The sequence below is a fragment of the Phyllostomus discolor genome, chromosome 14 (assembly GCF_004126475.2).
Source record: "Phyllostomus discolor isolate MPI-MPIP mPhyDis1 chromosome 14, mPhyDis1.pri.v3, whole genome shotgun sequence".
NCBI lineage: Eukaryota > Metazoa > Chordata > Mammalia > Chiroptera > Phyllostomidae > Phyllostomus > Phyllostomus discolor.
Window position 1 is genome coordinate 35,885,580 of NC_040916.2, and position 27,864 is coordinate 35,913,443.

The 27,864-nt window shown below is 44.8% G+C and overlaps 2 protein-coding genes across 5 annotated transcripts in view; both read right to left on the reverse strand.

The window, feature by feature from the left end:
- SORT1 (sortilin 1) overlaps positions 1 to 7,544 on the reverse strand; it is a 59,424-nt gene extending 51,880 nt beyond the window's left edge. For 2 of the 4 annotated variants that reach the window (XM_036015019.1, XM_028503086.2), the window contains exon 1: positions 7,174 to 7,543. In XM_036015019.1, coding sequence (XP_035870912.1) covers positions 7,174 to 7,482 — 309 coding nt within the window. In that variant the 5' untranslated portion in view covers positions 7,483 to 7,543. Of the gene's footprint in view, positions 1 to 7,173 lie in introns of all 4 variants that reach the window. The other 2 variants (XM_036015018.1, XM_028503087.2) reach the window with 2 other exon arrangements.
- Positions 7,545 to 11,089: 3,545 nt separating this feature from the next.
- PSMA5 (proteasome 20S subunit alpha 5) lies at positions 11,090 to 27,814 on the reverse strand. The gene is made up of 9 exons (XM_028503139.2): positions 27,659 to 27,814; positions 23,694 to 23,760; positions 20,142 to 20,268; positions 17,898 to 17,965; positions 16,643 to 16,750; positions 16,434 to 16,492; positions 15,758 to 15,860; positions 14,651 to 14,737; positions 11,090 to 11,342 (listed from the first exon to the last, which is right to left on the reverse strand). The coding sequence occupies exons 1-9, from the start codon at positions 27,685 to 27,687 to the stop codon at positions 11,265 to 11,267; spliced, it is 726 nt and encodes a 241-aa protein (XP_028358940.1). The 5' UTR covers positions 27,688 to 27,814; the 3' UTR covers positions 11,090 to 11,264.
- Positions 27,815 to 27,864: the final 50 nt, after the last annotated feature.

Sequence of the window (27,864 nt, forward strand, 5' to 3'; positions counted from 1 at the left end):
TTTCCTACATTACTGCCAATCTTGACTCACCCTCATTCCTGCCACCCCCGCCCAAGCCTGTCACCCAACCCTGCCAAGTGATAAAACCAAATCCATTTATTCTCATCGGTGCCCTTTCGTGCACATGTTCCTCTGGAGCTGGTGTTTACCAGGGTGATCTGGCTGACGGTTGGGTCCCGCGGACGCAGTAACAGATCAGTAGGCTTATTAAGAAATGACATCAATTAAAGGTATGTGGTACTTCAAGGTTTTTGGAACGTTTCAACATTTCATGATAGTGCACCGTTTCACGTGATGGGGACCCGAGGCTCAGGAAGGCTGCTTGACTCTGCGGCAGGTACTATGACCTTTAAGGAGCAGAGGACTCACAAGTACGTGAGTTACACTGGGGGTCGGTAGTCCTGCCTCTCCCCGAAGCGAACGCACTGAGTTAAAACACACCTACGGCACCCTTCCCAGCAGAGGAGTGCCGTGTCGGGACCTGTGCTCTCCCCCCCAGCTCTTGGCACATAAGCAAGTCACTTAGCGTCATCGGTAAAAGAGATCTGACCAGCTAATAATCAGCCTATCAATCTATGATTCAAACTGTTGTGCACATTGTCAGCAAGAGTTCCAACTTACTCTTGCTCACGGATGTGCAGAAAAGAAAGTCTGTTGATGGGCTTCACTGTCTTATTGCTCCTTCAATAAAATCCAGGAGCCCAGGAGTGTTCCTGGGAACCCTTGGCACTTGGAGCATAAAAGATGGTCCACCCCGCCTCTCTCCTGCTGCCCTGTTGGACACACTCCTTCAGGACTACAGCGATGGTCACTCTGGAAAGAAACTCTCTTTGGCTTCCCCAGCTCCACCTTTGGTTTCTTTGGCTCTAGCCTCATGTCTGGCACTATCTGTTAAAACATTTTCCCCCGTAAGTCTTAATACCAAACTCCCCACCTGTACCCCCTTTTCTTTTCACCCCCCACAAACAGCTACCTTTTTATTTAACCTCTGTATATGTCTTCCTGAAGCCTTAGTCATACTCATCCACCACCTCTTCCCAACAGAAACTTTCCATCGACCTTGCCCGAGCATGTCTCGGGTTTCCTTCCCTGTATGCCTTTACCGATCTCCCTGAGAATCGCCTCCACCCATGGATCCTCCCTTTGCCCACGGCCCTCCCAGACCACCACACGGTAGTGGCCATGCCTTCTTCACAAAGTCTTCCAAACTCTCAGCGGGCAGTCCCGGACACCCGAATCCTTCGGGCGGCATCAGTGCGAGATCCTACGTTTCACTGTGCAAACCTGGACTCCACTGTATGTCGTTCACTGTATGTAGTTCAGTAGCTGCTTCAATGAATGACACCTACTTTATTTATTTATGTATTCATTTATTTTAATCCTCACCCAAGGATGTTTACTGATTTGAGAGAGAGAGAAAAAAAACATCAATTGGTTGCCTCCTGTATGGGGCCCTGACTGGGGATTGAACCTGCAACCTTCGGGTATGTGGGACACACTCTGACCAACTGAGCCACCTGGCTAGGGCAAATGATATCTACTTTAAATGAGTGAAAATGCTTTACATTTAACAAAAACATTTTGATAAAACTTCTCATTTGCCTCTCCAAATAATCCTAAAACTGCTTCTCTAGTTTAAAAAACAAAAGCAGTGAAGACCCACGATCACAAAGCTGTGAGGCAGCAGAGCTGGGACTCCCCCTGGTCTCTGAGATCGTCCCCTGTGGGTTCTGTGTACAATGTGTCTGTGGTGCAAGTCCTTTCGATAAACAGCGGGTGCCAGGTAAACATTTGATGTGAACTATCTTGTCAGGAAAGTACTAATATTAATTAAAACTTTCCTTCCCTGTTCAATTTCTCGTGGTCCTTCAAGGTCATCTTACTGTTGAACCAGACTTGGCTCAAGTACAATATTAGCACTTAGTTTTTTAGAACATACAGGAAGAACAAAGCTCTTAACAAAAGCAAATATAAGAGAGATAGTGCTCATAAGACCTAGAAGGAAAAGAATCTATATTTTCTTCTGGTGAAAATAAATCAAACCAGTGAATCACACATACATTCTAACTAGCACAGGGCTGAGCAAACCAATGGTAAGCTGACCCTCTACTTTCAAACACACAAGCAGCCAGGACCACACACACAAACACACACACACCCCATTTGGACAGAATACTTGTGGGAAAGGAGGGAAAAAAACAAATTTACTGCTATATATCTATTGGTTTGTTGTAGTGTTTTTTTGGACTATCCAAACTAGTAGCTTTGATTAGCATTAGATTTTTCAGCTGACAAGAAACAACAAAGAATTACCCTAAAAACAAAAGAGTCAAATGTCTTTCATAATGATACATATATAAAAAATACTCTTGCTATCTCTAAGAACACTCTTATTTCACTGAAGCAAGCTCTGGAGGTGGTAACAAATTACCCCCAGATGTGAAATCCAGGCTATGGTCAAGTTCAACTGGCAAGCAGGACAGCCCCAATTTGCTTCTAAATTTGGAATCAACCAATAAACATTTGTGATCAAAACCTCTGGCCTCCTCTTCTTTCTTATGAATCACAGAATTATTTTAGACATTTTAAATCTAGTCTAAAACTGCCCATGTTGTCGATGAAGAACTGAGGGCCAGATACTGAAATGCAAAACAGAAAATAAATTACATTCACAGAAAACTTTCTCAGCAAAACACCACAGGCTCTGAATTGAAGGTTTTGTTTTTACTATGGTTTCCTGAGGCTGGGGTTGAAGGTAGAGAGGGGAAAACAGCCCTAAACCAAACCAAACAAAACCAGCATTCACCCAACAACCTCCACAGGTCTGAAGGGTCTGTCGCCAAGCGTCTTTCAGCCCAGCTAGCTCCAAGCCACACAGCACTAACGCCACTTTGGTCGTGGCCACCGTTGTGACGACAATAAGAAACCTGCCTAGAACCGACTGAAACTGAGCAGCGTGTTCCTTAAGCCCCATTAGTCCTCACAACCACCACCTACATACAGATCCGTGAGGCCGGGGGCAGCAGAACAAGTTTTCACCAACTTTTTCTCAAAAAAGTGAAATATGCAATAGAAACACCAGTTACAAAGGAACAGAAAAGGAACTGAAAATTTCTAGAAATTTACAAATGCAGTATCTATTTCATAATATTTTTGGAGCCACTGTCACACAGCCCTTTGTGAGAAAAGCTGTATTTTTAATTACATGCCAAAGTTGATCATTTTAGTCTACCTTACTATTAGCTTCTAATCATATAAACCATCCAAGTGTCATCTCTCCGGCTGCTAAACTCAGTTCACTTTCTGTAAAGACAGAACTTGCAGGGTAGGGTGGGTAGGAGGGGAGGGAGAAGAGGAAACATTACCCTCTGGCTCTGACCACGACAGCTCAGTGTTAAGCACTGCCCTTTGTGTGAGGATCACCCAAGGGGAACGGGACACCTAGGGCAAAGCTGGGGGGCACAGTGTCTGCAGTCACCCACTGAGAATCCAAAGCTTGTTGGCAAGAGCTGACTGGAAACCGGCAGAGCAGAGAAGGAGCTGTAAATATAACCTCTGTGAACCTGACTTGAAAGATCAGATCAAAACGGCAGGATGGAGAGCCTAGTATTATTTTTATCATTACAAAAAGAAAAAAGGCATTAATGATTGGCCAGAAGAATAAGTCTTCTTCCAATTATTTCCACAGGCAGGAGAGTCAGTTTTCTAATAAAAAATCACTATGCACAGAACCAAATATTTGAGTCGGCAGAGAAGTCGCCCAATTGTTACATTGCTTTCCCTTTGAGCCATTTGTCCCATTTGGCTAGCTCTCACCCCAACCAAACCTCAGATGAAGACCAACCTTTGCCCAGATAAATATACTTCACCAAATCTGCTGATATTTCCAGCTGAAGTCCCCAGTGCATTTTAATATCCCGTCTGGTCAAAAGTCTGAGCACTCTACTGCCAAGGAGTAGGACCAACCAGGACCAAGAAAGAGATCCTACAGAATTCCTACTCCTTGACCCCAAAATAAATAAATGAAACAGGACTCAAGAAAAGATGAACTAGAGGGTGAGGCTAAGGGTGGGAGCACTGGGGAAGGTGATGTGAAGAAAGGCTGAACACTGGAATGAGTGAAGCAGTTAGAAAGTTCCGAGGAGCTACAGGCACTGACCTTCGGATTCCCAGGTGTGACAAAGACCCACAACAGGCCCAAGGGGCAGCCCCCTGAAGCCTCCTCTTTGCCCTGCCAGCCCCAGCAATCACAAACACATCCTTGTTGGACTGACACCCATTCCACAAGGCGCTCTGTGGAACTTGTTTATTTAAGAAGCCAGATGCTTTGATGTTGGAGTACAAGTTGGGAAATAATGACTGTAAAGAAGTAGTGACAGGAGCAGAGAGAGGACAGAGAATGAGCTACAGTTCCTGGCTTTATTAATCATAACTTTTAAAAGTCACAAGGACATTGTCAAATTCTCTGAACAGAGGAAATGAGAGGTAAGGAAATTATGTCAGCCACCAGTGTAACTCCAGCCAAGGCATTTCATCTGTTTCTTGAAGACAGTTTCATGCCTAATCTCAAAGGGGTGCTTACAGGAAAAATGTTTTGAAGCAATCCAACTTAGCAACCAACATTAATAAACTCTTCTACACTCGCTCAATTTCTCTCATGTACAAAGGTTTATGTGGCACCAACACTCCAAACACTTAAAGGAAAAAATCAGCTAAAAGTGTAGCATGACAACAGTTTAGGGTTAAAGGCAAAAGACAGGTTATTTATCGAGTGTAAGAAAAGAGCTTTTATAAATACACATGCACACTTGTTGGATTTCATGAGTGAAGAAGCCTCAGTTATATAGATCACTAGGGCACAGGTCTCCTAGAACCAGAGGAATAAAAAAGCAGCACATTTTAGTTCTACTTCTGCTTTCTTAAGAAGCTTAATTAAACACCAGTATATTCTCACAAGCCAAAAAAGCCACAGAAATGGGTCCAGGAGACTCGCTAAAACCTTCTGAAGCTTTTCATTCTCTGGCCTGAGTATCTTTTCTTTGGGTCTTGCCCCTCTGGAGGGTAGTCACATCCATTGAATTAATGGAGCTTGACACTAACAACAAGTTATAACAAGTAAAGAGAACCAAGAACTTCTAATTTTTCTTGGGAAGTGAATTCTGTCATCTTGAAAAACAACTCTGACACTTTCCCAGCTGTACAGAACTATTCAACATCTCTAATAAAACGTGGTTCTGGCATGCTAATATTTTTACTTTACTCTGTTTATAAAGGGCCCTAAAATACTACATCTCTTCAGTACAGTTCAGGGTGATTTATTATGACTGTTACAAATACAGAATTGAAAAGCAGAACAGACTACTACATGACAATTCCTGGTGAAGGAGGTGGAACTCGAAGAACCGCTTCGCTCGCCCACTGCAAGGTGAAGATCATTCACAGCGGCTCCACTTTTACCACACATGCACATTCCAATGGGGATGGGATCATTGAAGAAGAGACTGAATGATCAACAAATGCAAAAGTAGCCATTTAAAATTAAGGCAATTGGAAGGAGATTTTTTAAAAAGCTAAAAAAAAAAAAAAGCTACAGAAAAATCACTGGAAATAGTAGCTAAAAAAAAAATTAAAAGAAACAGATTTCTTCATATGCCAGACTTCAAAGAATAAGGTTCCAGATCTGCTGTTGATTTGGCCTAAGAACCCCCCAAGCCAGTTTTATCAACTTTTTGCTAGAGAAATCACAGCATTACCAATGACATCAATTCAAACTAACCAGAGAGGACCTGCAGTAAAGGAATGAATCCAAAAGTAGCAGCAGATCCTGTCAACCAGGAAGAGAAGAATCTGACATATGGGATAAGAATGCTGTGTCCAGCTGGCTCCGGGAAGGAAGTGGGCCCGTTATAAAGTACACATCTGTGTTGTAAAAGCAACTCCACTGCCAGGTGGGAGTCTACATGATTTGTCCCCCTTCATCAAACGGGTAGATTTTCCAGTATTCATTCCATCCTACCTGCACCCAACCTGTCCCACCGTCAGCACTAGCTTGGCCACCTTTCTGCAGCTGCTGCTTGGACTGCATTAAGCTGACTTATCCCTGACTACTTCCGCTTTCACTGAAACCGCCTTAGGTCCCCATTGGAGAATTCTGCACAGGTAACAAGTGTAGTCCAGGCAAAGGGAGACAGTTCAAGGGGAAACTGAGATTCGGCTGATATGAATGTGGCTATACAAAGACAAGTGCATTAACCACTCATTTCTGACCCCATGTGCACCTCTCTTTGCAAGAGAAAGGGATATGTAACAGAGAGAATATATCAAATAGAAAATACCTTATGCAAATGTGGGTAGCGACAATTAACTTATTTCTAGGGGGAAAAAATGAGGAAGATGCCCAAGTTGCAGTGGAACAAGGAGCCAGGGCATTCCTAACAATTGGCTTTGTCAATCCACTGGGGCGCAAGGGTTGATCTGCTTGTCTCTCTAGGGAGAGGACTGCCTCGATTTAAAAAGTTTTCCACCAGAACCTAGCTCAAAGCCGAAGTCTGCAACGTTTTTCTTAGCCGCTGGAAGCCTTGTTACAAGGCATACACTTCCTGGTCAGAGTCCAATGCCACCATAGAAGGTCAAATTGAAGGCGTTTTAAAGAGAGATGACATATATACTGTCGTCCCCTTTCCAAGCTTGTTCTTTTACCTGTGCAAACACACTCAGTAACCTAACAACTGCTGTGAGATTTCTGCACACCCCCTGCCCTCCTTGCAAGTACTGACTCAGAGGGCACACCTTGGCTTCTGCGCAGCCCAACTTCTGCAAGCACTTCAGAGATCACCATTCCTCCACCTTCCCGGGGAGGCACAGCGCTACTGGGTCCTGACTAATTTATACACACAGAAAACGACACTCAGGAGGTTTTGACAACTTGAAAAAAAAAAGAATGCCGTGAAAGGCTCAACCGGCCTCTCCTGTGACGAAACACAGCCGCGCGAGCCTCGGCGTCCCGGGGCCCCTCCCGGGCCGGACCCCACCCGCTCTCCCGCCGCAGCTTCGGGGCGGCGGCCCGGTGGGGTGCGAGCGGCGAGTAGCTGGGGTCCCCTCCGCGGAGACACCAGGCGTGGGTGGGGCGGCACCTCGCACTCCCGGTGGTGCTCAGGCCTGGCGCCCGCTCACCTGGTGCGTGTTGTTGACCAGCCTTGCGACGAAGTCCGGGACCCGGCCGCAGTCTTCGTCCTGGCCGGGCGCGCTGCGGCGCCAACGGCCGCGGAGAAAAGGGCCCCCGGGCGCGGCGGCGCGCAGCCCCCAGCTCACCCCGATGGGGCCGGCCCAGCGCGACAGCGGCGCAGCGGGCGGCGGCGGCGCGTCCAGCCGGTCCTGGCAGAACGCGGCCCGCGGCAGCAGCTGGAGAACGAAGAAGAGGAGAAGGCCGAGGCCGTGGGGCCAGCGCGAGACACAGTCCGCAGCTGCTCTGGGACGCTCCATCGCCACCGAATGCCGACGCCGCCGACACCTGCCGCCCGGCGCCCGCCCACCCCCGCCGGCGCCGCGCCACACCCCCGAGCCCGAGTGGCGCTCCTTGGATACGCGCAGCCGGGCCTCTCCGCCCCATAGGCCAGCCGCCTGTCCTTCTTCCCCGGCGCGCTCCTCATTGGCTCGCGTCGCCTCTGGCTTTCGGGGGTCTTGGATTCGGATGCCAAGATACGGGAATGATTGGCTGGAACACGGTAAAGACCGCTGAGGTCATCCCCGCCTCGCCCGCGTCTCTAGGGCCGGACTTCCAGAGTTGATAGGACCTTCCCCGCCACCCGCGGAACTCCTAACTCAGTGATGCTGCTCCCCTTGCGACTCCCTCGGGCACCCTCAAGTTGGGCTGGGTTAGTCGCCTCCTCTCCCCCAGAGACACCCCCAAAATTCTTTGGGTTGTGGCAGCTCCGGGAAAATCTCCCCAGGGAATCCCTGAGCTAGCTTAGCTGGAAAACGGGGCTTGGTCATGAACCGGTGCTTCAGGTTTTAAGCCCAGCGCACTGGGGCGCCCATTGTCTACTGAAGCAGCCGCCTTGCTGCCAGGAAGATGAATGCGAATTGTGTGGGCTAAAGCCTACGGAGAAGATAGAATCAGGGCGTTTGTGAGTCATGCAAGCTTTAAGTTCCTCCACCACGTACGGCCTCACTCACCTTCCTCTTCTGCAAGGAGTTAGGCGAAAGGTAGGGTTGCTTATTGGTTTTCCTGGAGGCAGAAAGTAGTTTAAGCATTAGGGGCAGGGCAGGTCCAAGTGGACAAGAAGATTGCCCAATGCCTACTTAAGACAGGATCATTTCAGATGCATATTTATTATTTCTGCCAAAGTGCAGTGTTCATTTGCATAAGGTTGGTTTTTCAGTGTTTGTCTCCAAAATTAGCACCCCGCCCACAAAAACGTAAAACAAAACCCTATGCTGTTCCCTGTACCGTAGGAACTGCACACATAACTTCTAGAACATGCAGCCCAGGTAAAAACCAGTTCCGGATCTTAACCTTAATTGATTCTGTCCCTTCAGAATGCTAGTTGTTTAGTACAAAAGGCAGCAAATACAAAGAAGCAAAGTATACAAAACGTTACCCCCAGATAAAGAAAATTACTAACTAATACTTTTAACTATAAACTGGAGGTAAACCCAAATGAAAATCTATTCATCATAGAGCAAAATGGTGCACTGCACCCACCCCAATGTTTACAGCAAAATCCTTCTAGTCACGTTAATTTGCAAACAAAATGACTTACAAATTTACACTCTCCCCCCAGAACATTCATAGTAAGACGAGAGAAATGGAAAACATTTCTGAGTGGCATCAGAGCAAGATGAGAAAATCCCTTTATCTTCCAGGTTCTCAGTTACTGAAATAACAAGGTAAATCTTGAAAGCTGGTGAACAATGTGTTCCTTTCCATCAACAACCATGTGTCAGATTATTTTTTAAAATACAGATTATTTTTTAATCTATGCCAACTATGGACATCACAAGACAGTCAGTTCCAGTAGCATGTGATTAGCTGGGGGGGAGAGGTGGGGCTATACAGGAATATTTCTTTGTTTAGTGACACAAAGATGAAAGGTCTATTGTCTTACAGTCTGAAAAGATTTAAAAAAACAACTCAACAGTGCCATCTCCTGGAGAAATTACTAAATACTCTTATACTTTTTAAGTCAATATTAAAACTGTTGCAATTATCTGTAAGGTTTCCTTTAGTTTTAGTTATCATCATATACCTACAGAATGCATTGTTCCTCCCTCAAACATTATCAGCTGCTGGGGACGTGGTACCTTGTATATGGCACCAAGAAAATGACTATTTTGAGATGCAGGCACTAAATACAAAAATGATACTGTCAGATCTCCTTTGTGAAACACTGCACATAAAATCTTACCCGACTCGCGGGACTAAAATTTGTAAACCTGTATTACTAAAAACCATTATTTTCCCCCAAACTTTGTAGCAGAAAGAGGAATAGAAAGCAGTCACATATCAGAAAACCATTCCTCTTTCCTAGTAAGATCATTTCTCTGGTTCTTTTAAAATTGGACCCAAGAAACCTTGTAGAAAATTTTAAAATTCTACAAAAAGAGAAAAAAAAAAACCCACCAAAGTTCTATCTCTTTCAAGAATGCTACAATCCTACTCTTTCAAGAATTCTGAACTTACAATTGTAGGAGGCATAAAGTTTACTGTTTCAGCAGTTGTCCGTGGTGCAAATACACTGTCCAGGCAGTGCGAGCTGAGGCGAAAAGACAAGCTAAGTGCTGTTCCCAGTGGTTTTCCCTAACATGTGATCACACTCACCTCTCTCTAAAGCAGCGTGTTGTGTCCATGTCCACACGAACCTACTGAGTTAAAGGGACCAGTGTTTATTGCCTTGTTTCTCTGCACTGGAAGCTTTGTGGACCCACAGGCCAGATCTAGTATTTTCATAGGTCTACCCCCAATGCCTAATGCACCACGTGGCATATGACCAACCTGTTAAGTTTGAATAAATGTAAGTTGAGACAGGATTTTTCAAAGGCATTTTCTATTAAGATTCGATAAAAGCTGAACATGAGTGAAACTAATCTGATGATCATTTTACATTTCATAACAGGGTTAACATCATTAGAATAGTCTCCTGAACATTGGTGACAATATACTCTAGCTCCCTTACTTTCCTTACATGTGTGTCTAGGGAAAAACTCATTTCTTCCAAATATTTTCCATCGTACGTTTCCAAATGTACATAAACACAAGTTGCTTTTTGCTGGAATACAGTATGAGTTTAATAGTGCAAGTTCATTTCAAATCTCAATGAGAATTCCCTATTACTGAGTAGGTATATAGGCTGCAAGGCACCTGGTGGTGTAAAATCAAGAGCTGATGATTTAAAACCAGAAAATCTGAGTTCAGTTCCCAACAGCTTAATTTTCTGTCTATAGTCACATAGCTTTGGATTCTTCATTTGTTAAGTATAATAATATCAACTTCATGTGGCCATTTCTGTGGCTCCAATAAATTGCTTCTTTAAATCTTAACCAATCTCATGACAGTGACCTAATGGGGGAAGTTCGTAGTGCATTCCAAGTATAACGTAAACTACTTCTGAATTATACCATTCTCTCTTCTTGATTTGTAATTGATTGCCAGTGAAGCCAAGATCAGGAATTCAATTCTTTTATAGCCCTTAACTTCATTATAAAGAAATCTCTTTCCCAGGTGTCTGTTAGGATACCAGAACCTGTACAACATTGTAGCTGGCTTACTCCACCCCACCAGTGTTTGTGGAGGAACTCAAAACATGTTATTTTGATGGTCAATTAGTAGCATCTCCTTCATATAAGGAAAGCAGCAAAAATACCTCTTTACTCAAGATTAACTACAGGACTAAAATGTGTTTACAGTGGTATCAGTATCTTAAACGACTGGGAAGAGCTGGTTTAGTTTTGAGTTCATTGCCAGCCACGGGGGAGCGCCACCGAGACCACCTCAGAACAGGTGTTCTGAAAGGTACGGATATGAACACCACTCTTGTTTTTGGCCCCTAACAGAAGCATTGCGAACAAAAGAATCATTAGAAGAGAATACTCTATTAACAAATATTTTAAGTTTTTCTTTATTTCAGAACTGCCTTTATGTACAGACATCATTAAAAAATGCACATACACTGGAGATTTTCCAAGGAATAGGAGCTGGAAATACAAGTTAAGGGCAATCAGGAGAACTGAAATGGTCCCAGAGAAGCTCTGAGGATCACACTTCCTTAAATGTCCTTGATAACCTCTTCAAGTTCTTCCTTTGTGAACATGTGGAAATTCTGGCCGGGCTGGACGGTGGCTAGCTGGAAAGAAAACAGCGAAGGGTTAATCAGCTGGGCTCAGTCCGCCTGCTGCTGGGAAAGAGAAGCTGCGTTAGCAATGATGCAGCTGGTCGGTAGGAACCAAGGGATCTGCTGTCCCAGGGATATCCTTTCCGGCAACAGCTTCTGAAAATAGTTCTGACTCCAAAATAAACATTCTTATTGACCAAATTTTCTATTTTGAGGTTAACCACACATCTTAGTTAACCAAATGCCTGGCGTCACTGTCACTTCATGAAGTTACTGCAACAGGGATCAAAAGCAGCAGCAAATTCCATGGGGTCAGTATGTTCTTCTGTTAGAGGTTCCTTTAGAAATATATTAAAAGCATATTTACACACTTGCAAGTTGAGCTTGTGTGTGACAGCAGGTGCCCTGGCCACTCTGTACCTCAATTTTCATAGGTAAAAGGGGATAATGACAGCACCTAATTCACTGAGTAATTATGACAATTAAATGTGGTACTATGTGTAAAGTGCTTAAGGACAGTGCCTAGAGTACAAGTGGCAGACACAAGGCCCACAGCCCGCCTCCACCTTGTTTTATCTCACCCAGCACCTTGTTTTTACTTGTTGGTAGCACTGACCTCCTTGACCCCAGTTAAGGAGTAGTTACATTTATACAGTCCTAAAATTACATTTGGCCCCTTGAAGGCAACCACGAGACCCCCGTGGGGGCCTGATGTGGCCCCCCAGTGAAAGTGAGTTTGAAACCTCTGGCCTAGAACATTATAATAAGCACCAAAAAACTGTTAACTATCATTAAGTATTATTTTCTTTAAAATTGTCCATATGGCAACTTAACAAAATTATTTTTTTAAGGACTGGCAATGAAAAAATTCTATGAACACTTGTCAGGAAATCAGTTTTGACAAAAGTTATCCATAATACGCAGGCTGAGAACCAAAGTGTCCCAGGTTCAATTCCCAGCCAGGGTACATGCCTAGGTTGCAGGCTATAACCCCCAGCAACCGCACATTGATGTTTCTCTCTCTTTCTCTCTCTCTATCTCCCTCCCTTCCCTCTCTAAAAATAAATAAATAAAATCTTAAAAAAAAAAAGTTATCCATAATAACCAGCAGTCCAGATTATAACCTATTTAAGCAATGCAAGATTAGGGTCAGAAGATGGTCAGTTTCAAATTTACTAAAACTACCAAGTTTTCCACCATCTCTGCTGACAACATAGTGCCTATTCTGGGGCAACACTGAGGAACAGGTGCCACTTCTCCTTTGCTCATAGAGCTGTTGAACTTCATTTGTTTTACGTGTTATTTCCTCACTCTTTTTTTTAACTTAAGATTAAACATACTAGGCCGTTTGTTAGTAATATTCATTACTGATATTTAACATAATTTGGAAACTTCCAGGATAAGCATAATCCAGTTCCATGTTTATTATTCCCTGCCTCATGTACACATAACATTGAGAAAAAGACTACAATCTTAAAACTCCTGAAGATCTGTTCTCTCAAAGCCTGCAGTCCCCACCAGATCCTCCTGAAAGATCTGATTATGTGAAATGTGAGAGTCCCAAATATATCTGCAAAATATGTGTTAAAACAATTCACTCCTGTCCATATAGACCATGAGTTCTATTCCAGGGACGTTAAAATACAGAAATGTTACTACTGCTCTCTAATGATGAAACACAGAAGGTCAATAAACCAGAGAAGAGTGAGGGCCCACAGAATTTCTTGTCAAATCACTCACGGCTCACAGGCTGGTCCTCCCTAATCATTACAGGGGCTAACAGACTAGCTGAACAGAACAGGCCCACAGGACCAGGCTGCAAACCAATATAGGATTCAACCAAGGGCTGCCATCAGGAAGATAGTCATCATGGCATGAGTAAACAGGTCCCCTCACATTTGCATAATGATACATTTATTTACATAATGAATGGGAAAGATTTTTCCTATTTATCTCACTTTACTTTTGAAAAAAACCTCTGTGAGACTTTTTCAATGTGTTTGTGATTCCAGCCTCAGCTAGGTTTTTTTTTTTTTAAAGATTTTATTTATTTATTTTGAGAGAGAAGGGGGAAGGGGAGAGGGAGGGAAACATCAATGTGTGGTTGCCTCTTGCACGCCCCCTACTGGGGACTTGGCCTGCAACCCAGGCATGTGCCCTGACTAGGAATTGATCCAGCAACTCTTTGGTTCACAGGCCCATGCTCAGACCACTGAGCCACAGCAGCCAGGGCACCAGCTAGTATTTCAATGTGGCCCAGCAATGCTTTTACTCATGCCTGTCCATCTGGCTTGTCCAAACACTTCCCATTCTCTTAATTTCACTGTTGCATCCACCCAGCACCCTCAGCAGATGATCTAATAACATATGGACCTCTCTGCCAATTCACCTCCGAACCTACCTTATCTTCACTCATTGCCGCCTCCTTTTCTCCCATCTGCTCTGAGCCTCCTAAGCAAGGGCACCTAGAGCCTGGTTCGTGCCTCTCCAGTGTCACCTCTTGCCAGCTCCCTAACTTCCATGTCACACCCTAGCGTTCACACAAAAGCCCTGAAGTTCCCGTATATGCATGCTTTTACTTCATGTCTTTGGGCCTTTGCACAAGGCTGTTCCCTCTTCCTGGAATAACCTTCCCGTCCTCTCTCTGGACATCACCTCTTTCAGCAAGCTTTCCCAAGGCCCCAGTGCACGCTCTGTGCTCTTGTGGCAGTGCACTCTTACTGCTGCTGGAGAAGTGTCACCCCAAGCTGTCGTTAGCGTTCGTCCCCTACACCACACAGTAAACAACCTGAATGGGACCTGGATTTTCTATGTCTGCATTCCTGGCATCTGTCGTGGCTCGTGGCATACAATGGGTGTTCAATACACATAATAGGAAAGAATTCTACTCTTAGGAACCAACTTGTTCATTGGTGCCATGCCTTCCCTCTTCTAGAACTTTCCCATCACTATTTAACCTCTGCTTTTATATCTTCTAACATTTTTCTATCAACTAGTTTCTTCTCAGTCCATACAGTATTTTCAAGTCTTTCCCCATTCTTAAAAATACAAAGTCCTTTCTTTAATGTCGCCTTCTGCTGCTGACATGTCTTGAGGAAGCAGCAGGCCCTTGTGTGGCCCATGTCCTCACCTCCCCTCCCCTCTTTCACTCACCGAACTCTGGCTTCTGCCATCACCACCTTACCAAAGTTCCCTATTCAAAAGACATCAATACCTTCTTAAGAACGGGCATACAAAAGCGTGATTTTTTTGCGATCCATTCAATCTTCAGTAACAGGAGCTAAGAAATTCGAATAAAAGCCAGTAAACCAGAAAAATACCTCTATGTTCGTTGCATTCAGCTTCTCTTCCATCACTTGTTTGAGGATGATGAGTGAAGACTTGATGGCTTCTTTCAGAGTCATCGACTGGAAACAGAGGGTGAGGAGAGCGGCCATTACTTGTACCCAACCTCTCCTCCCTTCAGAGATTCCCCCGCACCTCCCTGAAGAAGTGACTTAGCAACTATTAATAGAGCGTACATCTGAGTAAGTACAGCGCATTACAAGTACTAGAATTCCAGTAAATGATAAACAAGGAGAATACATTTATTCAGAGAAAAAAGTCTTATTTTAAAGCAGAACAAAGTTACCAGCTTTTAATGGTAAGTGGTCTCCGAAGAAGGGTAAAGGGCTATCCTCTTGATATCTTCTTTTAATTTAGAAGCAAGACAGTGTTGGTAATATCCTATGAGTAATAATTCCTAAATGATCTAAGAAGGTGGCCCAATGGCTTAGAAAATCGATTCCTTTTTGTTTTGTACTTCACTCCCCGAGACGTCAAGTCAGTACTGTTAGGGGCTGAGGCGAGCAGGGGTCTCTGGAGAACACACCTGAACGATGTGTGCGTCAGCCTTCAGCCACAGCGCGTTTCCCAGACCGGGCCTTCCTGCCCCACAAAGAGGAAGAGTGCCAAGGCCCACGCGTTCCCCGAGGCAGACTAGAAAGTGTAAGCTGCCGTGGAGAGCTGTGAAGATCAAGGATGAACAAGCTGTGGTATATCTATGCCACAGCGCTCCACAGCAATGAGGAGAAACTACTGCTGTGGGCAAAAACAGGAGTAGATCAAAACCAGTATGTCGAATGAAAAAGGCAGACGTGAGAATAGAAATAGTATGATTCCATTTATAAAAAGTGCAAGAATCGACAAAACTAATCGGTGGTGGTCCACGTGGCTGCAAGGGAGAGACATGGACCGGAGAGGAGACAAGCATCTCGGGGAGTGGGGGGAGCAGTCTCCACCTTGGGTGGTGCAGGCACAACTCTCAGAATCTGTCCATCTTATTGTTTGTAAGCTGTATCATGATTTTAAAACTAACGAAAGTGGGAATGTTTATCAGCACAGATGTAGTATAGGTATACATACCACAAGTGGGAACGCTTAATTACCTTGTGGTAAACTTCTTGTAAGGAGCTCTGGGCACCCTCTGAAGCGGAGCCAATTGCTCGAGCATCACACTGTACAAAGGTCCCAGAGGGGTCCATGTGGAACCTGTAAACCCCCCCAAAAGAAGAGGATTACAACGCTTAAGAGTGGTGGTATTTTAGGTGACAAACACCTCACTAAACACATAAATGCTTGGCCTATGGTCAGGAAACTCCACCAAAATATGGAGGCACAAATGCAAAGGATGTTCTATGCCTGGAGGAAGCTGATCTTTTAAAAAGTGTTTAAGCAAACTAAAAGCTTCCCCAGGAATTGAGAAGAGAGTTACAGTACAGTCTGTATGAACACGGCACTGGGGTGTGCCTGTCCCAAACACGTTTGCGGGCAGGGATCAGAGCAACGCTCCAACGCCAAGCTCTCAAACACATCCCCTGACTACGAGAACCAAGTTCCTCCTGCTTCTTCCCAGAATCAGCCCTGGTTCCACAGGGGAGTTCTTCAGAGGATCCCCAAATGTGACTTCATATAAACAACAAAGAACCGCTGAACTTCAGAGTTAGAAGCTCTTTGCCTTTTACAACACTAATCTCAGTTGATTTAAACTACCAGTTTCCAACCCAAACTAAAATAATTCTCCGAAAAAGGAAGCAGAAAAAAATAGAACAAAATGGTTCTTACAGCTGAGGTCCTTTCTCATCAACTCCTCCAAATAACAGTGCTACTCCAAAGGGACGAGACTAGAACCAAAAACAAGAGGCATTAAGATAACTGGCTTTGGGGTGGGGGGGGGGGGTGGCCGGAGAAGGCAGCTGGGAAAGCTAAGTTTAGAGGATAAACGACCTCGGTCCCACAGAACAGCCAGGAAACTCGACATAAGCCCCACTCACCATGGCACCTGGATCTGCATCTTCTTCTCCAAACTGCAGAGCCAGATTGGACACCGCCTGGGTCACACTCTCCACCGTCATCGTCTCATTGTAGGTGAACCAGTGGTTCTGGAAGAGGAGCCAAGCATGGTCTACCTTCCAAAGAGAAGGGCCTGCCAACAGCCCCACCAGCACACTGCACACGCCCCGGACCTTGAACTGTGCTTGGAAGCAAAGCCTCAAGTTCCAGGGTGACTTCCTTAACATTAAACTCGAATGCTCGGGGCTACATGGGAGGAGAAATGCTCCGAGATGGACTGTTACCAAAGGGCCCTAAGCAACGCTGGACCGGAGGGCTGCTCCCTCGAGAACAGTTACTGCCTCACAGCACCCAGTTCAGTCTTTTCACTACAGGAATGCGAAGAGCTGGGTGCCAGTTTCCCTCAAGATCCTACCTTACCTACCGTTCTGTTGGTATTCGAATTAAATGACTTATTCTCACATAAGTACTGACAGCAAATAAGTGCAAAAAATTTTACCCATCACACACACACACACACATATATATATTTTTTTACTAGTCTTGCTCTCCAGGCAGCAGGTGCTCAGTAAAAAAAAAAAAAAAAAAAAAATTCAAGCCCTGGCTGGCATAGCTCAGTGGATTGAGCCTGGGCTGTGAACCAAAGCATGGCAGGTTTGATTCCCAGTCAGGGCACATGACTGGGTTGCAGGCCATGACCCCAGCAACTGCACATTGATGTTTCTCTCTCTCTCTCTCTCTCTCCCCCTCCCTTCCCTCTCTAAAAATAAATAAAATCTTAAAAAAAATTTTTCAAAAAAAATTCAGTACTCCTGACCAGCATTTGTCAACTGGTACCTGTCATTCCTCACCGCAGGAGAGCTGTTGTCTGTAAGCCCAGCAGCCAAGGCGGCTGGGGGGAGGATGTCCTTCAGCTCTGTTTACCTCCCGCTATGTGCTCCCACAGAAAGTCAGGGAACAGAGCACGCTTGCGTATAGAAGGCAGATCAAAAAGGAGCAAGAGACTGTCAGCGCTATTTACGAGGGCTTCCTTAAAGCTGCCATGGTTGGGTGGCTAGCCTCCAAGCCTTCAAAACTTGTAACTAATTGTTGTAACTAGTTGTAACTAGTGATTCTACCCAAATCACTCCCAGAAGCTCCGCACAGATAACCTGTAATGCAGCCCACACAGCTGCAGCAGCACTAAACAAGGAACCCAAGCACCCTGGCAGAAAGGAGAGATGAGGCTAATCTTACCTGTGTCTCCACTCTGGCTTTATCAATTAGAGTCTTAGCATCAGCAATTAGCCCACTCATGGCACAACCTGTAATGTAAAAGTAACATATGACCCAGCAGCCCAATCCTTGTAGAACCCTTTCATCCACTCAGGAAATACTGAAATTCTGCAGTGGAACCAGGGTGCCATTCAGCAATCCCACACCAATATACCCCAGAGATCAGATGGGAAATTATCTGCACTGAACTCCAAGTATAATTTAGTACAAATGAATAAAAAACCATCTGCAATGACAAAGAAGTCCAGCTACTAAGACAGAAGAGAGAAACGGCTGATCAAACATGAATTTCCACATATTTCACCCTTTAGCATCCCTTTAGCACTCTTTGTAGGCCGTGACGTACCTGCAAACTAAGCAAACACCAACGCCCCAACAGGAGAAATAAGGAAAAAAATTACCCTCTTACTGTGAGTTTTGATGGAAGACCCCAGAATAAAATCAAAAGCCTTTTCATTTCCCTGACCAAACACAAACCAACTAACATATTAGTGGGCAAGTCTGCCTGATGGTCCAAGGTAGTAAATTTGTGGCTGTTCCTTTACACGCCGGGACTCGAACCCAAGTCTGCAGCCCACCTGTCACTGCCACGTCTTGGACCTACAAATCACACCAGATGACTCCCTCACTGTAGCCACTTGGACATACCACAGACTCGATTCCAGTTACTTCCCTTCTAGACTCTCTCTTCCTCCTTGGCCCCCACAACCAACCACATCCCAAATTCTGTCAAACTCCATCTGATTAACAAGGCTGTTGTTAGTCCTCACCTCTCCACTGTCTGGCCCCAGCCCTAGGTAAAGTCCTCATTTCTCTCTGTTTGGATTAAAAGCAATTTCTTACCCCGTCTCCCTACCTCCAGTCTTGGCCCCTTTCACTCTACCTTCAACATGGTTATCAGAATGCTCTTTCTAAAACCCAAATCTGTTATTACCTCAATGCTTAACACACTGCCCATCAACGCAAAAGGACCGAGTTTAGGCTCTTCCCTGGACTCCTTTCTCGCCACAGCCCGTCCACCTCTCGGTCCTATCAGACTGCTGTGCCAGCGTATTTTATATTTTACACAGCAAGGCTCTGCTCCTTTCCATTCCCTCTGATCAGACTGCTCTGCTGTTACAGCGAGACATTGTTCACTTGGTAAAACTTCCTTCCTCATCTTGTAGAATTCAACTCAGCGCAAGCATCACCTTTATGGAATCCTTTTCTGAAAGCCCCACTACCACGGGCCTCAGGCAAAACTAATTATTTCCTCCTCTGTACCCCAGCTGAGCACACGCAGCAGCCATTCTCAATATCGACGTCGCTGAATTGCACTTGTGTGCATGTCCACCTCCACGATTAGACTGTATGCTTCCAGGAGACAAGGATGATGTCTCATTCCTCCCTGTACCCCTGGGGACTAGCACAGTGTCTGGCACATAGTAGGCTCTCAATCTGTTGAATGAAGTAACACTGACCTACCTCCAAAAGACAGGTGACTTGACATAAAGTCGACACAATGTTCTAACATTAAAGGACTAAATCTCAGTTTCTATATCTATGAAAAGAGGGAATATTAAGCTCCCAGAGTTACCATGGCATTTGGTTCGGATGCCTTCAAGCAATTATTTTACCGATGTTTCGTAATTAGATGATCAGATAGGCTAAGAAAATCTGGACAGCCAACTAAAATGCCATGCAGCAAATAAGCAGAACTACTCACTACAAAGATGCTAAAGCTAAGGCAGGGAAATTATAACAGAGACAAAACAAAGGCGGGGGGAATAGGGGGAGACAGGGAGTAAAAAGATAGATCTGAAGATCTGAAGATCCTTAAGAACTACTCTTTTTCGGTGAACTCCTGTAGCTTCCCACACCACCCTCTGCTTCACCAGAACCCTCAGCTCCCAGTGGCCTCCTACTGGGCTAATGTTCTGCATCAGTGCAGACCCAGCCATCACAGGGAGCTAGCCTTTGACTCAACCTTTACACGTTTCAACAATCACCACACTTACAGAGTCCAAACCTGAGGGAGAAGGGAACTTCAGGAAGTAAACGAGCCCTGCAGCTGCTTCCTACGTCTCTCTTACGCACGCTGGCCTACTGTCTGGAAATCGACAGCCAACAGGGGCTAAGACGTTCAACCCAAGAACCTCCCTTGGAACATCAAAGACTAGTTAGCCCAGGCCTGATCCTACAGAGCAGCTTCTCCCGACTCCTCACCTATGTGAGCATCGATCTCTACAATCTTCTCAATGCTGCTTGGCTCCATGAGTGGGGAGGTAATCCTCTTCTCCACAGCGAGGCACACCCCCTCCGACGTCTGGATTCCAATGGCTGTAGAACCAAGCTGAAGAGAAACATGTTATGGTTATCACGTGCAGGTCAAAGGACAGTCACACACACTCCCAGGAACTTTTCTGTGTGTCTTCACAAGACAGACGCCCCAATCAGCCACAGCCAGCACACGGAGAGAATACGGAGCACCCTGCTCCTGTTGATGGCAAGAGCACTGATTTACAGAATTTTGAAGTTCAATAAGATCTCAAAAGTATCTGAAAACAATCAACTTTAATGCTAATGTTTTGGAGAGGGGCAGATTCTGAAGTTCTAAACATACTGGGCAAGGAAATAATAAAACTCTAGTTTTTTCTAGACCTGGTTTCTTTTCACTTCTGCTATCTTATCTGTTCCGAAAGGTGATATTCCTCAAATCTATGTAGCTCCAGAAAAATAACTTACTTAAAAAAAAAAAAAGGAAAGCCCTGGCTGGTGTGGCTCAGTGGAGTGAGCGCCAGCCTGTGAACCAGAGGGTCACTGGTTCGATTCCCAGTCAGGGCACATGCCTGGGCTGTGGGCCAGGTCCCTGGTGGGGGGCATGCCAGAGGCAACCACACATTGATATTTCTCTCCCTCTCTTTCTCCCTCCCTTTCCCTCTATAAAAATAAATAAATAAAATCTTTTAAAAAAATAAAAAATAAGAGAAAAGAAAAACCATCAACAAGGTAAGAATACTAAGTTTTTGAGGTCACTAGCAGTCCACAATGTGGCTTAATTTTATCTCCCCATCCCCATCACCTACCGCTCTGTCTCAGTTTCCTTGTCTGCAAAATGAGGATAACAATAATAATGCTTACACCCAGAAGCATTTTAATACAATACATTTAATGTATTTAATCAATACATTAAAATGGTTAAAATGATGCCTAGTACATAATAAATGAGCAACAAATGTTAGTTATTCTAGTTTGCATAGCTTACTTCTACCACCTCCTACTCAGTCTCCTGTCTTTAATTTCTCTCTCCCAATGTATCTTTCATGTTATGGCCTGACAGACCCAACAAAAGGCTACTTTCATTACACTACTTCTCTGAAGAACTAGTATCTCCCTATATTGCTTGTAACACCAAATCCAAATAAGCTTCCCAAGTTCTCAAAACCTAATTCCCCTTTTCTCTTCCAACCTTAGTACTCATTATTCCCCAACAAAATCCCTCAGGCACAGCCCAACCCATCTTCCCATGCTGTATTTTCTGCTGCCCTTGCCCCTCTGCTCACGCCGCCTCCCCGCCTGTCCAAGCCCACCCATCATTCATAAAGCCTTCCAAGACCCTGTGCTCTCGCCTCTGAGTTACCACCATCTTAGTTAGCTCTACAAAGCAATGGCTGCCACTGTGAGGACCAGACTCTTGAAGCCTGTTACTGCCAAGGATTCCAAAGAATTCCATGCATCATATGCATAACAACATGTCAGCATGAGATAGGCTCTACAATACATCAAAATCAAGATAATGTTGTTTTGTACGCTTGCATTTATGCCCAGGTATTTCTAGATTACAATTTTGCCTAAACACTACCCGCTTCCCCTTGGTGCAGCCCGGGGAGAAGGAGAAGGGAAAAGAAGGAACATATGAACTCTCTGTAGCGTTTCTTTAATAAAACTCATTAGAAGAGCAGCCAACGTCCAGATGCTCAGTGTAATACAGTAATTCTGACACGGACACAGACTTTCACTCCGGCCCCTAGAAACCGACTCTGAAGGCATCCCCCCCACCTCTGCTGGCTACATCTCACCCATGCCATCCGTACAGTACGTCCAAGGGGTCATTTCTACTGTCAGCCATTTTTAGTCATCTCTCCAGCTGCTTTCATACTACTGAATCCTTACCGCTATCAAATCGCTTTCTCATTGGTCACTCATAAGTTGCCAGGGCAACAGCCAGATTATGTAAACACCAAAGAGCCTGAATTTTCACAAAGGTTAAATTGCATCCATTAAGAGCCACATCACTATCTAGGGCTAGGGAGATCAGATACCACCTCATTATCTCTAAGCAATCTAGAAATTACTAGCAGTAAGAGGCTTAAAGGAGAACCCCAAAACTGAGCACTACTCTTGGCTCGCATACATGGGAGGAACTTAGCTGGGGCTCAAAATGAATGCCACAGCTTGGAATTCTGGTAGCCTCTTCATAGTAATGTATGGTTTCTTTCTTTCCTTTTTTTTTTTTTAAGATTTTATTTATTTATTTTTAGAGAGGGAAGGGAGGGAGAAAGAGAGAGAGAAACATCAATGTGTGGTTGCTGGGGCCCGTGGCCTGCAACCCAGGCATGTGCCCTGACTGGGAATCAAACCTGCGACACTTTGGTTCGCAGCCCACACTCAATCCACTGAGCTACGCCAGCCAGGGCTGTAATGTATGGTTTCAATACAGGGCAAAGATGACCGGAAGTAAAAACAGGCACTCAAAGCTGGCCCATCAATTTCCGGCCCACTATCTATCACAGCGCTTCCTCCTTCACTTCTATGTCCCCAGCCAATCGAAATCTCTTTTCCTCCTTTCCGGATTCTCTTGCAACTGTTTCTGCCCATGCACTCTTTCCAGAAGAGGTAGCTTAGAAAGAAACACAACAGCTCTCTTCAGTCATCTGAGGAGCTGTCCCTTGGAAGAGGTTTAAACATCGTGTGTGGTTCAAGAGGAGAACTAGAACCAAATAAAGGACACTTCAGGAAGTTTGACTTTTGATTCAATACAAGGATAAACTTCTAAATCATTATGAACTATTTCCACACAGGATGATTTACATAACGAGAAAACACTCTGTCACCGGAACTATACAAATAGAGGCTGTCTGGGGATGTAGCGCAGACTGAGGCACAGGGAGACAGGCTGGACTGGGTTGGTGATTCTCAGCTCTCGCTGGACATCAGCGTCATCCCTGGGGGAGTTCTCAAAAATACCGGCGCCTGGGCCTTACCCTAGACGACCTAAGCCAGAGTTCAGATCACCCGTTACCCAACAAATATAGTTCCTACATGAGAGCTTTAGCCTACTTTCTAGTTTTTTTAAATACTCATTTTGAACTATTCGATTCTGTTACTAAATTACAGAACACATCTCTTAATCAAATACAAATTCACAACCTCACTAAGAATACCGGCGAGCAGTTGAAGGGTTTGTTAAAAATATCTCCCAGGTACTAACTCTGAACTTCTGTACCCCGCCCCCTTTATAGTCAAGAAGATTATGAACACATCCAATCCACTGAGACAAAGCCACTTATATAATTATGAAGCAGTTATCGATTCAAAAAGTTTTAAAACAGACTTTAGGAATGGGACTGAAATTGCTACTAAAATGGCTAATAGTGGTTGGTTAAAGGGAGGTAAAGAACAGTTTCTAAAGGATAGAGAAAACACTTTTACTCTGGTCCACCAGCAAAGCTTTCAGTTGTCATGAAATTTCAAAAACTACGCCACTTGATACTATACCTTGATAGCCTCAATGGCATATTCCACTTGGAACAATCTTCCTTCAGGAGAAAACGTATTTACACCCCTATAATAAAAAAAAAGGTATAAAAAATTGTCAGAAAAAACAAGCATAGAGACACTGACCTCAAGTTCCTAGACGCCCAGCTGGAACGGCCCCAGGATGTGTGTCATTCCACACCCACCACAACCTGCAGCTTGTGTGTGTGTGTGTGTGTGTGTGTGTGTGTGTGTCCATTACTGCTTTTCAAGGGATGGAAGCGGTGCAGGGAACACTTCTGCACCACTCCCAGAAAGTCTCAAACTGACCCAAAGAGAAGAGGTGACTTTCTGCCTCAATGCCGAATCAATCTGGAATTCCTTTGGTAAATTCATGCCCCCAAACTATCAGGCAATTCCCAAGAAAACGTGCATTTATCCTTATCATCTTTCCATTGCATTTGATGTTAATATCTTACTTTTTAGTAAAAGTCAGTCACAGGTTTGCTCTACTTATTTTCATGAATTAGTACTGTTACCTGAACAACAGATCGAGATCTGTGCAATCCCTACAGCCTAAGCCAGTTCATTCACTCAGTATATATTTATACCAACTACCTGGCAGACTGCTTTTCTCTCTGAACACCTCCCCACCCCTCCTCACGCCAGCCTGTTGGGAATTCCCGTGGAGAAGAAGCACCAATAACGGTCTTAGCTAGAAAAACTTTCAGCACACAATGGATACTTAAAAAATACTGGAACAAATGAATGGAAACAGTTATGATTCTTGGTTTGTGGAGTCTGGATTTTGAGAGATATAATACGATATAGCATAACGTTTTCAAATTTGTTTTATCAAAAACTCTTCTTTTGCCCTGGCTGACGTAGCTCAGTGGATTGAGTGCGGGCTGCGAACCAAAGTGTCGCAGGTTCGATTCCCAGTCAGGGCACATGTCTGGGTTGCAGGCCATGACCCCCAGCAACTGCACATTGATGTTTCTCTCTCTCTCTCTTTCTCCTTCCCTTCCCTCTCTAAAACAAATAAAGAAAATCTTTGAAAAAAATTCACCAATTCTGATAAGATTTAAAAAAAAACAAAACTCTTCTTTTAAAAGAGTTGTATATAAATCCCCAAAATACAAAACAAATAATACAAGTTGACATTTACTACATAACTACTATACGTCTGGTACTATTATAAACCTTTAAATGATTTAACTCAATCCTCTAAACAATCCTACGAAGTAGTATTCTAAGGTAGATACTATTTTCCAGATGAGGAAGTTAACGGACTAGGAGGCAAGTGCTTTGCCCAAAGGCACGCAGCATGTGAGAGGCTGAGCTGGAATTCGAGTTTAAGCAACAGGACTACAGAGCCCAAGCTTCAACTGTTCCACCAGACCACCCGCGGGAGTCACCGGGGCTAAATCAGGGGTGAAAGGAGGGTCCCGCCACCCTGGCCACCCGTGGGCCCCAGAGGTAGCATCCCTGAGGGCATTTAAAAGGAAGTTTAGGACTCTAAGGAAGATTTTTTTTTTTAAATCACTGGAGAAAAGTCCAAAGACAGAAGACCTGGGATTAAGTTCTAGTTCTGCCACTTACTCGCTTTAACTCCTTCAAATGGAAAAACAAAAAAACAGACCCCATCCTGCCTCTGCCACGAGACCATCAGTACTGAACTGCACAGAGCGAGCAGGAACGTTGTCAAGTGTGCAGTACTCCTCCAGTGCAGGATTTTCACTCCAGTTCAGGAACTTCATCCCAGTGACGCATTACTATGTCCTCCGTAACACGGGGTTCTGCTCTTGGCCCTCTTAAACTTGACTGTTTCCAGAGTTACTTCATCTATGCCAAGTACCACCTCCTACTTCCAAACCACTATCACCAACCTGACCTCTCTTCCCGTGTTCATCTGGATGCCCCCTGAGCACCTCCTTGGGTGTCCCCGCAACACCGAACATTCGACATTCTCCAGTCTGAAGTCTCTCTTCAAATCCAGCCGTTCTCGCAAAATCACCTCCTCCTGACATTCCCATTTCAGTTTTATTTTAAAACGCCTCCCATCTCCCTGTTCCCCAAGCCAGAAATTCTGAATATGCTAATCCATTCCTCCCTATCTTCTCCCATATTAACCATATGCCAAGTCATATCAATGTACATCAAATTCCTCCTACACGGTCACTCAACACTCTCTTCCATTCTCAATGCCCTCATTACCTTGCACCCGACTAGTGCAATAGCCTTCTAACTGGGATTGACTCACTTTTCCCCCTAAGCCAGTCCATTAATCTCTGTAACAATTATGACTGTGTAACTCCTTAAAACAAAAGCTACGACACCCAGTTACCTATAGAATAAGACCCACACTCCTTAGCTTCATGGTGAAAACCACTCAATATCTAGGACCATCCTATTTTTCTCTATCTCCCACTATTCCCACACATTATCATGTGCCAGACAGACTGGAATTTCCCAAATATGCACTGTGCTTTCTGATGCTCTTGTTCGTACATTCTACAATCTCTGCCTCAAAACTCCTGACTTATCCATATTTGTCCATATTGGTCAAAACCTTGCTTTCTCAAGACTCAGTTTAAATATCAACTCCTTTGTGAAGTTTTCCATGACCCCCTAACACTGAATGTAATTCATCAAAACTCCCAGTGTTGGATTTCTCTAATGACATGAATGTAAATCTGATTCATCCTGTAGTTACTTTTTTCAACAGTTCGACAGTCTCCTGTATGGGGCAAGGATCTTGATTTTATTCGCTGCTCTACGGCCAGCAACTAGAACAGCGCCTTACACACAGCACATGCTCAAGTACAATACATCAGCTAAAATTTAAATGAAAAAGGACTGTACTCTAGGACCTTCCCGGGAAGACACAAGAAATGAGTGACACAAAGCAAAATAAAGATGTTAAGTAAAACCTCAATGCTCTCGAAGTTAAACACTGACTAAGTCACTTCACAGGACAGTAGGAAGAGCTGTCAGTTTTAAAATTTCACATACTACGTGTATGAGTCAGTAGAAGCATGAAGTTGTAGTTTCAGGCGACAGAACTTCTGAGAAAGTGTATGAGTACCTGGCAAGAAAGGCAGCTTCTCCAGCCACCTAGGACAAAGAAAACATCTGCCTTTCTTGGGGGGGGGGCGGGGAGGCTGTTTAAACTTAACTGATCAAAACAGAAACTGAAAGTAAAAATGTCTGTAGCATATGTGCAATTTCATACTGCTTAATATTTCCAGGCCCTGAGAAGCATTTTTAAAGTAAATATAATAGTCTCAATTTTGATATAGAACAGATCTGGCTTGCCTTCACTTCTTTAAAAAGTCAGAGAAGCCTAGGGCTAGTGGAATCGGCACTATGAGAAAACCAGTGTAAATACCAGTTCCTATAAAGTCAGATTCCAGACACTGTATCTGGGCACCGCCGAGATTGCCTTCGCGCTTTTGCGGAAACCGTACGTCCCAGCATGCCCTACTACATCTCCAAGGAAAGGCTGCTCTATGCCCACCACTAAGAAATGGAAAACGAGGTTCTTTTCCTACAAGAAAAGGGGAGTTGACAGTATCAAACTCACTAAATATTCTCTAGTTGCTTTTTCTTCCAGGCAGCACGTTTACAGTTTTTATAAAGGTGGCAAGAAAAGATGAACGGGGTAGGGGGGGTGACCTCTGGCCTCCTCCGGGTTAAAGGTCGGAGAACCGCCCCTCAGCCTGCTTCCCCCAAGCACAAAGCAGGGCTTCTCGCTTCCGCACCGAGCTAGGACCCAGCAGTGACTCAGCGGTAGGACAAGGACGGCCGATAGGCACAAGTATACCCTGGGGAATCACAGCGGGCGGTTGGGTGGGCAAGAGATCCCCAAGCTAGACTAGCCCGGGTTCCTGGAGCGCCCCATGACACGGCAGAACCCAGGCCAAAGCTGGGCCCCTGGCCTGCCCACCCATGACCCCAACCCCATTTTCGCTTGCCGGACATACCTGTCGTACTCAGACCGGGTGAGGAACATGGCGAGGGCAGGAGAAGGCGGCAGCGATTACGCGCGGATTTTGAGAGCCAACACGAGTGCACCGGCACGCAACTCCCCACACGGCCACAGAACCCAGGCCCCACTCCCAACCGCGCGTGCGCCCGCGACCCCTACAGCCCGCCCTCCTGTGCCTGCCTCGTATTGGTTGTACATAGT